The 15,451-nt window shown below is 42.0% G+C and overlaps 1 protein-coding gene across 1 annotated transcript; it reads right to left on the bottom strand.

The window, feature by feature from the left end:
- Positions 1 to 520: 520 nt before the first annotated feature.
- On the bottom strand, positions 521 to 10,280 carry ilkap (integrin-linked kinase-associated serine/threonine phosphatase; the record flags this gene model as incomplete). The annotated part of the gene is given in 10 exon segments (XM_034115487.1): positions 521 to 602; positions 1,468 to 1,587; positions 3,486 to 3,613; positions 4,143 to 4,230; positions 4,812 to 4,905; positions 5,020 to 5,126; positions 7,300 to 7,408; positions 8,165 to 8,317; positions 8,998 to 9,057; positions 10,055 to 10,280. Coding segments are annotated over 9 exon segments (918 nt in total), but the record flags the coding sequence as incomplete, so codon positions are not given.
- Between the last annotated feature and the right edge of the window lie 5,171 nt (positions 10,281 to 15,451).

Here is a 15,451-nt window from a genome sequence, read left to right as displayed (position 1 = left end):
GTATTTAGGGATAGGGGAGACAATAATTCACAATAAAAAACCTCATTAAAGACTAAATCCTGTTTGTTACGACTGGTCTTATTTATCTGTTCACAATAAAAGCCCCAGACATTTAATATTGGCTGTGAATTGTAGCCTCTGCAGACCATTGACATGCACTAAAACCTACAGAACTACAGGAGAGGGAACCCCTCACTCAGAAAGTAGAATAGGACCTCTTTAAAGGAGACACAATACCTGACACAGTTCAAATGCTTAAACAAATGCTCCTAAAGTTAGAAAAACGATTCCCTGAATATTGTGTTTTTTTGTTAGACTGAAACTTATATGAACGTTCCTTTAAAAACTAAAGTTAAATTAAACGAGGTAGACAAAAGAGAGACAGGAAAAGTGTCTGCACTGCACCTAAAGAATGAGACCAGAATTCACTGAGAATAAAAGTAATGTAAACGATAAAATAAAACGTAATGACATTTCTTAATAAACCAGAATGGTGTTCATGAAGAGGAGAGAGAGAAACCTGCAGCACGGTGAGGACGAATTGAACCGCCTCGTCAGCAGAAAACACTTTGAACAGACCGTCACAGGCCAGGAGGATAAACCTGCAGAGAGAGGACGGACATCAGCTGACCAGTGAGGAACCTATGGGAGGACATCAGCTGACCAGTGAGGAACCTATGGGAGGACATCAGCTGACCAGTGAGGAACCTATGGGAGCTCATGGTGCTTTTTCTGTCACTGGGAATCACATTAAACTCCATCTTAGTAGGAACCAACACCTTGAGGGTTCTAACCTTTAACCAGTGGTGAAAGAACTGGAAGAGACATGAAGAAGTGGATTTTGCATAATAGGTGATCTTTAAAGAGCATTTTAAAAAGTGTGCTATTGCGTCTTTCACTTAAAGTGGACCTATCATGCTATATTTGAATAATATAGTGTAGGACCATACCTATATAAGGCATATTTATACTTTTTTTTTTTTCAAAATACCAAACAGATCATGCATTTTAGCCATGCCTCATTTTGCTCAATTTGACATTTTCTAGCTCTGTTTTAGCAAGGGCTGATTCAGTGAGAACAGCACCACCTACAGGCCTGGCATATGTACTACAGCGTCTCCAGCGCTTTCGAACGGCAATGGCCGTGGCTGTCTCCTCGTGATTGGTGGAGTTGGCCCAATAGCCGTAGCGCCACCGTCCTGACGTCAGGACAGTGTTCAAATCTGGATCAGTTTTTATCAGATCCGTTGCAGCCCCTTTTTTAGAGATTTGGGTATGGAGGAAAATAGAGAGGGTTGTGTTTTCTGACACTTGGTGAGTTCCCTGGAACACCGGGGACACATATTCATGTATAAAAGACGTACAAAAGTGCATTTTGCATGATAGGTCCCCTTTAAGTCAAAGTGGGACCTCGCCCCCGTGTGTCACCCAGCAGCCAATCAGCAGTGAGCGACCGTGTGTTCTTGCCTGTCATTGACTGTGAGCTGTAGCCTCCGCAGCTCGGGGGAGGAGATGACCCCGCAGCGTTTATACTGACCGTCCCCGAGAGAGCGAGACACCTCGAGGACCCCCAGCACCCTGCCGTCCCTGCAACACACACACACACACACACACACACACACACACACACACACACACACACACACACACACACACACACACACACACACACACACACACACACACACACACACACACACACACACACACACACACACACACACACACACACACACACACACACACACACACACACACACACACACACACACACACACACACACACACACACACACACAATCAAATACATATGTGAACATAGCCAATAACAAATACATGTAACTTATTTTATTTTTGTTCATTCATATCTTATTTGACCTAGTTAACATTTATTTATGTATATTTTTAAATCTCTCCAGTTTGAAGGATATGTCTGGTTTACTGTCCTATAGTATACACTGGAATGATTTCAAACCTGTTTTTATTCATCCTAATAATTATAAAGGTGTGCCTTGGAAATATTTGTTTACATAAATTGTGATCAAACCGTTTGAGACCCACTGAGATAACTTAGACTAAAGTGAACTATCTGACCCTCAGAGTCCTTTACCTCACTGAGCCTCTCAGTCTGTCTCTCCCTCTACCTTCTTGTAGAAACATCTTCTTATATCCGTTAGCGCAGCAGAAGCTAACAACAATCCCCGCCGGACCGGTACCGGTGCGCCCTCTCTCTCTCTCTCTCTCTCGCTCGCTCCAACGCTCACTCGCACTTTGGCGCCTGATAAGCCAACATCCCCCACTTTCATCACTTACAGCGCCCATCGTACAGGGCAAATGGAAAATGTGTGGGAAAAGGGTGTTACCTTTACTTAATTATGAATGTTGTTACATCAAGGCTGAACATTCGTTTTTTTTGTATTATATTTGTATTATATTTCCATTTAATCTTGTGGACGTGCAGATTTCCTGTCGTCCATCAGGGGGTGCTGCAGCACTATCAGCACCCCTACTTCCCACGGCCATGGTTACAGTGGGTGTATTTTGTAAATTGTGTACTTCTCTTAATTTTTTTATTTTTAATATATATATATATATATATTTTGTATGCATGCTTCTTCGTTAACATTGAGCTGTCTTCGGCTCTTTTCTGCTGTAACAATGTAAATGTCCCCTCTGTGGGACGAATGGAGGTATTCTGATTCTGAAATGTGATTTTTTTCATTTCTCCATTTAATATCTCAGTAAACTGTAAATGTTTATTGGATTGTCGGTAAAGGCCCTGACACACCAGGCAGTCACCAGAGAACTCTCCGACACCGACGCCGACTGTCGCCGTGTTCTCCTGCGTCTTGGCCATGTGTCGCACTGGAACACACCGCAAAGACTTCAGCCGAGCACGTACGAACTGCGCATGCGTGAGTGGCAATAACTCTCCTTACCAGCAGGCGGCGGGTAGTGTGTATTCATCATTCAAAAGAGGCAACAACCGGAAGACAGAGAAGAAGAACAGACTGCGTGATCTAAACAAACAACAAATAGCGTGTGCGTTCCATTTTCACTCTCGTCCATCGAAAACATGTTTGGTGCGGTACTGGAGCTATCAGCCATTGGAGTGTTGCTTGTGGAAGACATTCTCAAGCAACCGTTTAGCTTCTCATGCACTGATTCGCTAGCTGAACAGCCAATCAGAGTGATTCCTTTGTCCGACTGCCTGTGGCCGACGCACGGCCGATTCAACATGTTGAATCGGCCGTGCGTCGGCCATGAAAGGCCAAATAAGGCGTGTCACGGCCGACGGTGCGGGACACACCAAATTGAGTTTGGGCGACAGGGCACGCTTCATCGTCCGACTAACGAAAACGGCCTGGTGTGTCAGGGCCTTCAGACACAAGGCATGGCAGAAAGGTTGCTGTCTAGCTGTGTGAAAGTTGCTTCTTTAATTGTAAGTGTTCAATTCAGTTTTAAATGTGTGATCTCTGTCGGACCTGACGGTGCCCCCCGCTCTCTGGATCCTCATCCTCTCCTCGTAGATGGTCGGGTTGTGTTCTTTACTCAGAGACAGAGTCACACACTTCCTCTGATCCTCTGCAGACTCCATGCGACACAACACCGCCTGCACGAACACACACACACACACACTGATATAAAACCATGAACATCGATAACAGCTTTTACATTACGCACAAATCTATAACTCCAGTTTCTGAAATGTGAATATTTGCAGGTCTACTCGTGTCGGTGTTGAACAGAAGACGTCTGTAGTAGAGATGCAACGATCCAATCACTCTCAAATATCCAATATGCTGCCGGTCAAATTCACATTCCCCAAATGACGCCACGTTCAGTAACTGATCATTGTAAGTTCATTGTAATTAAGCATCTTTGAGCATTAGCAAAAGCGCTGTAAAAATCCAATGTATCATTATTATGAAATTATTACACGTGTCTTGACGGTAAAACCCTCAATTGAAGATCCAGTCCCGGTTTGCGTTGTGTCTCGTCAAAAATGTTAGTCTAGTCATGTTTCATGTTTTGTTAAGTCAGTCTTGTCGTGTCTTCCTCTCTTGTCTTCCTCTCCTGTCTTCCTCTCTTGTCTTCCTCTCCTGTCTTCTCAGAGTGTGTGCTGGTGAAGTCTCAGTTACCCGACTGTCTCCCAGGTTGGCCACGTACACCGTGTCGTCCACCAGGAGGACGCAGGTCGCCGTGGAGCCGTCCTTCCACGCCGGCTTCCTGTCGGAGAAGAGAACACGAGAGAAGAGAGGAGAAGACAAGACAAGTTCTGTAGTTTAACAGCAACAGAGTAAGAATGAAAAGCAGGACAGATTCACACAGATTAGAAATTAATAAACTCAAAGTTAAAATCCAAGATACAAATAAAATGATAAACAGTTAAGTAACTTTAAAATAAGAAATGAATAAAAATGAACATATATATATATATATGTGTGAAAACAGTGTGTTTTTTATATCCAGTATTTGTGGCACATGAGAATCACAGGGGTGTGTGTGTGTGTGTGTGTGTGTGTGTGTGTGTGTGTGTGTGTGTGTGTGTATGTGTGTATGTGTGTGTGTATGTGTGTGCGTGCATGCGTGCGTGTGTGTGTGTAGAAACTGAATTTCCCCCTAGGATATAAGGTTAATATTTTATTTAGTTATTTCTCGTTAATGTAAAACGTTAATCTTTAAATGTACCGATGTTTCCTCTAAATACCCCCTGATGTATTCATAGACTTATTCGTGATGGAGATCTGAACTAAGTCTCTGAAATGATAAGGTAAGTTGTTTCAAAGTGTATTTTCCTGTGAACTCACTGACTGGAAGCTTTCTTCAGGAAATCTTCGTCCGTCTGCCGGAAAGTGTCCAGGAGACATTTCTTTATCAGCCGGTCCACGTTCTCCGTTTCTCCTGGAAGAGAACATAGAACCATGAAGGAGGAGGTGTGGGAGGAAGTGACTCGTGTCTATGTATAAAAGACATGAAGAAGTGGATTGAGCATAGCAGGTGACCTTTAGGACTCACCGCTGGGGAAGTTCTTGGCCAGGTTGTGGTGGAGATTCTCCGCAGCGAAGCGAGAGGCTCGAGCTCCTCCGTGACCGTCAAACACGGCGAAGTACGAAACTCGAGACCTGCAGGACACAGGGGGGGGGGGGGGGGGGGCATTGATGCAGGAATGAGTCCTCACACACAGATATGAGTCAGCATTTCATCACTTCCTGTCCCCTGGTCTGCAGGTCAATGGTTTTCTGAATGTGTTTTTGTTTGTTATCCTGAAATCAGGTCTGTGGTTAACACAAGCTGAAGAAATGTTAACGATTTGTTCTATGACATAAAATACGTCAGTAAATACCCCAATGGTGAATACAAAAACTGAGGTTGCTAACAAGTGTCTAAATGAGACGACTAAATGTCATCACGCCCAACATTAGCCACCTTTAGCTTAGCAGTGGTGACGTGAAGTCATGTGACCGTGCTGTAGTTCCTTTATAGCCCAACATTAGCCACCTTTAGCTTAGCGGTGGTGACGTGAAGTCATGTGACCGTGCTGTAGTTCCTTTATAGCCCAACGTTAGCCACCTTTAGCTTAGCGGTGGTGACGTGAAGTCATGTGACCGTGCTGTAGTTCCTTTATAGCCCAACATTAGCCTCCTTTAGCTTAGCGGTGGTGACGTGAAGTCATGTGACCGTGCTGTAGTTCCTTTATAGCCCAACGTTAGCCACCTTTAGCTTAGCGGTGGTGACGTGAAGTCATGTGACCGTGCTGTAGTTCCTTTATAGCCCAACATTAGCCACCTTAGCTTAGCGGTGGTGACGTGAAGTCATGTGACCGTGCTGTAGTTCCTTTATAGCCCAACGTTAGCCACCTTTAGCTTAGCGGTGGTGACGTGAAGTCATGTGACCGTGCTGTAGTTCCTTTATAGCCCAACATTAGCCACCTTTAGCTTAGCGGTGGTGACGTGAAGTCATGTGACCGTGCTGTAGTTCCTTTATAGCCCAACATTAGCCACCTTTAGCTTAGCGGTGGTGACGTGAAGTCATGTGACCGTGCTGTAGTTCCTTTATAGCCCAACGTTAGCCACCTTTAGCTTAGCGGTGGTGACGTGAAGTCATGTGACCGTGCTGTAGTTCCTTTATAGCCCAACATTAGCCACCTTTAGCTTAGCGGTGGTGACGTGAAGTCATGTGACCGTGCTGTAGTTCCTTTATAGCCCAACGTTAGCCACCTTTAGCTTAGCGGTGGTGACGTGAAGTCATGTGACCGTGCTGTAGTTCCTTTATAGCCCAACGTTAGCCACCTTTAGCTTAGCGGTGGTGACGTGAAGTCATGTGACCGTGCTGTAGTTCCTTTATAGCCCAACATTAGCCACCTTTAGCTTAGCGGTGGTGACGTGAAGTCATGTGACCGTGCTGTAGTTCCTTTATAGCCCAACGTTAGCCACCTTTAGCTTAGCGGTGGTGACGTGAAGTCATGTGACCGTGCTGTAGTTCCTTTATAGCCCAACATTAGTCACCTTTAGCTTAGCGGTGGTGACGTGAAGTCATGTGACCGTGCTGTAGTTCCTTTATAGCCCAACATTAGCCACCTTTAGCTTAGCGGTGGTGACGTGAAGTCATGTGACCGTGCTGTAGTTCCTTTATAGCCCAACGTTAGCCACCTTTAGCTTAGCGGTGGTGACGTGAAGTCATGTGACCGTGCTGTAGTTCCTTTATAGCCCAACATTAGCCACCTTTAGCTTAGCGGTGGTGACGTGAAGTCATGTGACCGTGCTGTAGTTCCTTTATAGCCCAACGTTAGCCACCTTTAGCTTAGCGGTGGTGACGTGAAGTCATGTGACCGTGCTGTAGTTCCTTTATAGCCCAACATTAGCCACCTTTAGCTTAGCGGTGGTGACGTGAAGTCATGTGACCGTGCTGTAGTTCCTTTATAGCCCAACGTTAGCCACCTTTAGCTTAGTGGTGGTGACGTGAAGTCATGTGACCGTGCTGTAGTTCCTTTATAGCCCAACATTAGCCACCTTTAGCTTAGCGGTGGTGACGTGAAGTCATGTGACCGTGCTGTAGTTCCTTTATAGGAACGCAGCAAATCTGGATCAGCTCCGTTGTTCCCCCGTTTTTAGAGATTTGGGTACGGAGGAAAAGAGAGAGGATTTTATTTCCTGACACGTTGTGAGGCTCCTGACACACCGGGGACACATAATGATGTAGAAAAGACATCAACAAGTGGATTTTGCATGATAGGAGACCTTTAAGTAGAGTAAGGCAGTATCTGTACTCCTCTACTTCCCCCTCTGGATGACTTACAGGTGTCCTGGCAGACAGCTGCTCATGTCCGGCAGCAGCAGGTGAGCGTCCTGCATCTCGTCTCGTTCTCCTCGCCGCGACGCCACATATCCTCTCAGCACGGGGAGGCCTGGACCAACACACACCTCAGACAATTATTGATTGATAGATGGATAGATGGATAGATGGATAGAGAGAGAGAGGGATGGATGGATAGATAGAGAGAGAGAGGGATGGATAGATAGATAGATGGAGAGAGAGAGAGGGATAGATAGATAGATAGATGGATAGATAGATAGATAGAGAGAGAGAGAGAGAGAGAGAGAGAGAGAGATAGATAGATAGATAGATAGATAGATAGATAGATAGATAGATAGATAGATAGATAGATAGATAGATAGATAGATAGATAGATAGATAGATAGATAGATAGAGAGAGAGAGGGATGGATAGATAGATAGATGGAGAGAGAGAGAGGGATAGATAGATAGATAGATGGATAGAGAGAGAGATAGATGGATAGATAGATAGATAGATAGATAGATAGATAGATAGATAGATAGATAGATAGATAGATAGATAGATAGATAGATAGATAGATAGATAGATAGATAGATAGAGAGAGGGATGGATAGATAGAGATAGATAGATAGATGGATAGATAGATAGATATAGATGGATAGATAGAGAGAGAGAGAGGGATGGATAGATAGATAGATAGATAGATAGATAGATAGATAGATAGATAGATAGATAGATAGATAGATAGATAGATAGATAGATAGATAGATAGATAGATGGATAGATAGATAGATGTGGGCGGGTGGGTAGATGAAATGTACATTAGAGTGGGAAACACACAGAAAAACATTGTGGTGGAAGAAACCTTCTTTAAAAACTTTCTTGACCTCCTCCCTTATCGCGTCGTTCTCATCGGCCGCACATCGTTTCCTTTTTAATCGTTTCTCCACTTCTTCTTCTCCTTCTTCTTCTTCTTCTTCTGTGGTATGCTGTGTTCGAGCTGTGACTGAAACTGAAGAAGAATCAAATACAAAAGGTCAGAAGAAGAGTTTGAGCCGTAGGACATAACTATCCATATCTCACACTGACACTTTGATTCTCTTGCAGGTCGTCTCATGTGTTTCCGCTCGGCTGATTAAAGGGTGATTCTAATGTGACTTTAGATTTCTGGTTTCATGTGACTCTAAGTCAGGGGGGTCAAACTCAAATACACAGTGGGCCAACATTAAAAAATGGGTACTAGTCGAGGGCCGGACTGGTTCAATGTTTCTTGCAGAACTTATTGAAATGAACTTATTCCACATATTAAACTTGGAACCAACAAAGCTTAAATGATTGCCAATAAAAACAACATTAAATAATCAGTTGCATTCATTTCTTAGGATTACATTTTTTCACAGGCCAACAACAGCTTGATGTTTGACACATGTACTCTAAGTGTTTGTGAGCAGCTGTGACGGAGAGACCATCACTTTCTCTCCCTGCTGCTTTCCACCATGGGCTATACAAACTGCAAAGTGTGCATGCTTTGTTTTATAATACATGCCATGAGTGGAATAAACCAATACATCAAATAAATACACACTTTACATTTGAGTTAAGGTTGCTCTGCAGATCTCCCCCAGGTTTCCTTCATCAACTCTTCTTCACTAATGTTGTTATTAAAACCTAAACTTTCAGTTCATCAGAACTCACCGGTCTGTGTCGGTTCTGGAAGGTCGTCGAAAAGATCCATTCAACCAGAGAAGTACTCAGATCCTGAAGGAGAAGTACAAGTACACAGATCCTGAAGGAGAAGTACAAGTACACAGATCCTGAAGAAGAAGTACAAGTACTCAGATCCTGAAGGAGAAGTATAAGTACTCAGATGTTGTACTTAGTAAAAGTACTCAGATCTTGTACTTGAGTAAAAGTAGAAGTACTCAGATGTTGTACTTAGTAAAAGTACTCAGATCTTGTACTTAGTAAAAGTAGAAGTACTCAGATCTTGTACTTAGTAAAAGTAGAAGTACTCAGATCTTGTACTTAGTAAAAGTAGAAGTACTCAGATCTTGTACTTAGTAAAAGTAGAAGTACTCAGATCTTGTACTTAGTAAAAGTAGAAGTACTCAGATCTTGTACTTGAGTAAATTAGAAGTATTCAGATATTATACTTGAGTAAAAGTAGAAGTACTCAGATCTTGTTCTTGAGTAAAAGTAGAAGTACTCAGATCTTGTACTTGAGTAAAAGTAGAAGTACTCAGATGTTGTACTTGAGTAAAAGTAGAAGTACTCAGATCTTGTACTTGAGTAAAAGTAGAAGTACTCAGATCGTGTACTTGAGTAAAAGTAGAAGTACTCAGATCGTGTACTTGAGTAAAAGTAGAAGTACTCAGATCTTGTACTTGAGTAAAAGTAGAAGTACCAGAGTGTAGGAATACTCTGTTACAGTAAAAGTCCTGCATTCAAAATGTTCCTCAAGTGAAAGTAGAAAAGTATTCTCATCAAAATATAGTGAAAGTAGCGACAGTAAAAGTAGTGATTGTGCAGATTGGTCCATTTCAGAATAATATATATGATATGTTTTATAATGATTGATCATGAAAGTGTTCTCAAAGCTGGTAAAGGTGCAGCTAGTTTGAATGACTTTGTATACTGCAGGGTAGCTTGTGGATTTACTCCAGGTGGAACTAAAGTCTGATTTAACACTTGGTTAGATTTCACATCATTCATCCACATCTGTGAAGTAACTAAATAAATGTAGTATAATAGTTACCTCTGGATTGTTAGCTTAGCATCCGTTAGCTTCCTGTATACTATTCCTGTAATATATGATAATATAACAGAGTCGGTTAGTGTGAATAGTTTCATTAACGGATTAAATGACCCCTAAAGTCCGCTGTTTAACGTGTTATTTCATTTAAAACGCAGAAACGTTGATCGTGGTTCCAGTTTAGCTCCAGCTGCTAGCACCGAGTTAGCATCAACTGTCAACAAGGCGGTTTCCGGTCTGAACTTTCAAAATAAGAGCCCGCATTTCAGAACAAGTCGGATGGACCTCTGACAGAAACGTTGTCCCGTTGTGAAGCAGAAGTTTTCCTCCTCGTTAAACTCTTGCTAAGTGACAGTTTTCAGAGTGAAATGACTCTCAGCTGATCTCTGCTCTCACCTCAGACTCATCTCTCTCATGTGTTTATTGCTAACAGTTATTTATATTATTGATGATAACAGTTGCAGCTGCTCTAACAGCATGCTAACAGTTTAAGATGTTATTAGCGAGACAGTTAGACACCAACAGCTGCTTTAACAGCATGCTAACAACATGCTAACAGTTATAAATCACCCAAATGCAGTTAAACACAGAAACATGAGGGTGCATTAACACATTTTCTAACCGAAGAAAAACTCTTTCAGATGCTTTTTTAAGATTTTGGGATAAATATAACAGTAGTTTTGTTGCATGAACAGGGAGACATTAGTAAAAAGGCCTTTAATGAAAAAAGTGTTTGGAGCCGGTTTTAAGAATAGAATTTAAAGCAGACGCCATCTTTTGAAGTGGTTACTAATCGGATATCGAGGAATTTCACTAGTATAAGAATCTACTACTAACTTTCTGGTAATGTGACCTCCTTAATCGAATGTTTCTTTTAAATACACAGTTACTCGTGTACATATATTAATTCCATCCAAAGTTTAGGAGAAAGCAGGGAGTTAAATTCTGTAAAACGCTTTGAAAAGCTTATATTGTCTCACCAGTCTAAATAACATGAGAGACTCAAATCTGAGCAGCCCCCACCCCCCGATTACTAAAACTAATCGATAGCTAGGGTCAGGGCCGTCCCTCCCTACAGGCCGATCATGCAGACTGCGTGGGGCCTCATCTTGCGGAGGGGGCCTCACCTTGCGGAGGGGGCCTCACCTTGCGGAGGGGGCCTCATCTTGCGGAGGGGGCCTCACCTTGCGGAGGGGGCCTCACCTTGCGGAGGGGGCCTCATCTTGCGGAGGGTGCCTCAACTGAGCCAAAAATCCGCATAAGCGCAATTAGTGTGGTGCGGCACGGTTTCGCCGCTACGAGGCTCCACGAGCACCACCCCCCCGTCCCCCGTCGACGCTCGCGAAACAGAGGGCCTCATCATATAACTTTGCGTGGAGCCTCATGTTGGCCAGGGACAGCCCTGGCTAGGGTCCTAATCTTGTTGTTTCAATGATCCCTCTCCTATATTTATAAATATATCTACATATAATGTTCTCCTTTTGAATCTCTGCAGGAAAGATGGCGACTCCTAAAAAGATCCTCGTCAGCACATTAGAATATTTGGGGAAAGAGGACTTTAAAGAGTTCAAGTGGTGTCTGCAGGAGGAGGTCCTAGGATTCCAAGGAATCCCAAAGAGTCGGCTGGAGGATGCAGACCGGATGGACACAGTGGATCAGATGTTTCTGAACTACTGCATAAATACGTTCAAAGTGACCATAATGGTTTTGGGGGAGATAAAGCAAAATGATCTTAAGGAGAAATTATCAAAACACCCTTCAGAACCTACAGGTAGGTCATTAAAAAGACGTTACAAAGATGGGACTTTTTTTATAACCCTGCATCATGTTTTTTGACTGTGGTCAGGTAAATCAGAATGATAACAGAATGTGCCCCCTCCTGATATACCCCTCAGACAATTACCATCTGTACATGGTGTGTTTAGATGAAAGCTGTGTGGTCAGGGTCAACTGTTACTGACAGGGTCACCCAGGGCTATTTGTTCCAGGTGAGGGTAGTAAAACCTTTAGAGGAGAGCCAGTTAGGAAGAAAGCTACCACCGCTGTATTAGGGACACCGGGGCTTCATCCTTTAACCAGGCACAAACTGGATCATCTAAGGGTCCATCAATGCCAGTTGGGTCTTGGTGAAGGAGAGGAACATGGCATGCTCACTCCAGGCTAGACAAACCACACATTTTAGGCTCAGCTCTACAACAGCTCTTGAAAGAAACAATCGGATAGAGATTTGACTCTCTCTTCTTTCCTGTCCTTGCCCCGGTCACCTTTGAGGTTCATTGAGATGAAAGCCGTCACTTTAGTCTCTGCTGATGCAAAGACCAAGAGTTCATTGTGCGGGTTGTTGCCATTGAGTCAGGGGCCTCCTCTGTACAACCTGCTGTGAGTGAAGATAGTGATAAACTGTTGGGAAAACACTGAATGTCCTCTACCAATATCAGAGTAACATGAAAACAAAGGTATCAAAATAACAAAATAAAAACAAACTTGAAAACAATATATATGAAAATTTAAATTAAAAAAGTTGAACAAAAAATATTTCTTATAATTTCAAAATACAGAATGAAAAACTGAACTTAAAGTTTGTATGTGTTTATATCCTTTATCATCTTTGAGAGTTATGCTTTGAGAGAGAGATTGTGCGTCGGTGAGAGGGGGCTTAGAATAGCTAAGTATCAATACAAATGAATTCAAAAATCAATCAAAATATACTTCAATTCTTCTCCTCTACAGTTCAGAGGTACATGGTGTACTTTTACTCCACTACATGTACTTAATACCTTTAGTTACTTCACAGATGTGGATGAATGATGTGAAATATAATCAAGTGTTAAATCAGACTGTAGTTCCACCTGGAGTAAATCCACAAGCTACCCTGCAGTATACAAAGTCATTCAAACTAGCTGCACCTTTACCAGCTTTGAGAACACTTTCATGATCAATCATTATAAAACATATCATATATATTATTCTGAAATGGACCAATCTGCACAATGACTACTTTTACTGTCGCTACTTTCACTATATTTTGATGAGAATACTTTTCTACTTTCACTTGAGGAACATTTTGAATGCAGGACTTTTACTGTAACAGAGTATTCCTACACTCTGGTACTTCTACTTTTACTCAAGAACAAGATCTGAGTACTTCTACTTTTACTCAAGAACACGATCTGAGTACTTCTACTTTTACTCAAGTACAAGATCTGAGTACTTCTACTTTTACTAAAGTACAAGATCTGAGTACTTCTACTTTTACTCAAGTACAAGATCTGAGTACTTCTACTTTTACTCAAGAACTAGATCTGAGTACTTCTACTTTTACTCAAGTACAAGATCTGAGTACTTCTACTTTTACTCAAGTACAACATCTGAGTACTTCTACTTTTACTCAAGTACAAGATCTGAGTACTTCTACTTTTACTCAAGAACTAGATCTGAGTACTTCTACTTTTACTCAAGTACAAGATCTGAGTACTTCTACTTTTACTCAAGTACAAGATCTGAGTAGGGGAGAGTGGGGTAAGTTGAGCCATTTTTTAGTTATGCTGTCCTCTAAGCAAGGAGAAATGACACATAGTAAAAATGAAAACCCACACCTATAATTCTGGATGTCTCCTATCAATGGCAATGATAAGAATTAATATTTGATCAAGGGCAGTGAAAATATTACTTCTAAAAAAAAAGTGGTCTTGTGGCTCAACTTGCCCCGGGTTAGGGGTAGGTTGATCCAGGTCAGGAGGTAAATTGAACCACTGTTCAAACTTGGGCATACCTGTTCAAACCTGGGCATACCTACAACAAATCTTAAAGGTAACTTTAAACAATAAATAACAAACCAAATACAAGTTTAGTTTTTCAAATATTTTTAATATAAATTTCGATTGAATTGATTGATTTTTTTTAACATGTTAATAAAAGGAAAAGTAATCATACAAATGGTGATATAATTTCATACATCTTACCAATCAAACACAGGTAAATTCAACTTTAAATGTAGCCTACAATGAGCTCTTATTATCAACTTGGCCTACTTTCATTAATTTCTCCATTGAAAAACTGGCTCAACTTACCCCAACGCCCATGGTGCACTTTACCCCATAGCCACCATTTTAGAAAAAATAGGATTAAAATTCAGAGTCATCTTTAGCTTAATGACTCACATGGTTTAATACGCTGCCAACACATCAACATATACAATATATGTGTTTAAACCTGGATACATTTTTTTTGACATGACAGCCGATATAGCTGATATCTAGAAAATGTACTTTGACAAGCAAAAAACGTTTTTTTTGTAAAAATGTTTACTTACCAGACCACAATGAGCATCTCTCTTTCACAGGCAATGAGAAATGGGAGGAGCTTGCATAATTTCTGGTCACGTGATTACAACTATAAGGCGTTGCCTGGTTACAGGGGGTGGTTCAATTTACCCACTGGCTCATCTCACCCCACTCTCCCCTACTTCTACCTTTACTCTAGTTCGTACAATATCTGAGTACTTCTACTTTTACTAAGTACAAGATCTGAGTACTTCTACTCAAGTTCAATATCTGAGTACTTGTACTTTTACTCAAGTAGAAGATCTGAGTACTTTTACTCAAGTTAGTACAAGCAATACGATCTCAAGTTCTCAACCCAAAAAGTACATACATAATAACTTGATTAAATTGGTTCATAGCCAGGCTGTCAGCCAATAGGAGCAGAGAGACTGCTGTCCCGTGCTCCTATTGGCTGACAGTAGAATAAAGCCTGAAGCCGGACCCTTAATGAGCCGACCCTCACCCTCCTCTGAACCCACCATGTGTTGACCACAGCTGTAATTGAAGGGCTGAATCATCACAGGCTGTCTGACCCGCTCTGTGACCATGTTTCTGTCTCTGTGCTTCCTCTGGATGTTGACTCTTCACACGGCCGCTCAGCATCCTCCATACCGGGGGGAGGGGACCGTGCGGAGCCCCGGGACTCCGGAGGATCCCCGGCCGGAGGAGGCGAGGGGATCCCGGGGGAAACTCTGCCGAGAGACGGCCCCTCCGACCGGGTGAGCAGAAACACTTATCATCAGAGGTGGGAAGTAGAGGAGTACAAATACTTCGTTACTGTACTTAAGTACATTTTTCTGGTATCAGTACTTTACTCCACTACTTATTTTCTGACGACTTTTTACTTTCTACTTCTTACATGTTGAACACAAATACCTGTACTTTCTACTTCTTACATGTTGAACACAAATACCTGTACTTTCTACTTCTTACATGTTGAACACAAATACCTGTACTTTCTACTTCTTACATGTTGAACACAAATACCTGTACTTTCTACTTCTTACATGTTGAACACAAATACCTGTACTTTCTACTTCTTACATGTTGAACTCAAATACCTGTACTTTCTACTTCT

This window comes from Trematomus bernacchii, unplaced genomic scaffold (assembly GCF_902827165.1).
Source record: "Trematomus bernacchii unplaced genomic scaffold, fTreBer1.1, whole genome shotgun sequence".
In the NCBI taxonomy this organism is placed as follows: domain Eukaryota; kingdom Metazoa; phylum Chordata; class Actinopteri; order Perciformes; family Nototheniidae; genus Trematomus; species Trematomus bernacchii.
The sequence above is the reverse complement of the archived record's forward strand: the minus strand, read 5'-3'. Positions and strand labels throughout refer to the sequence as shown.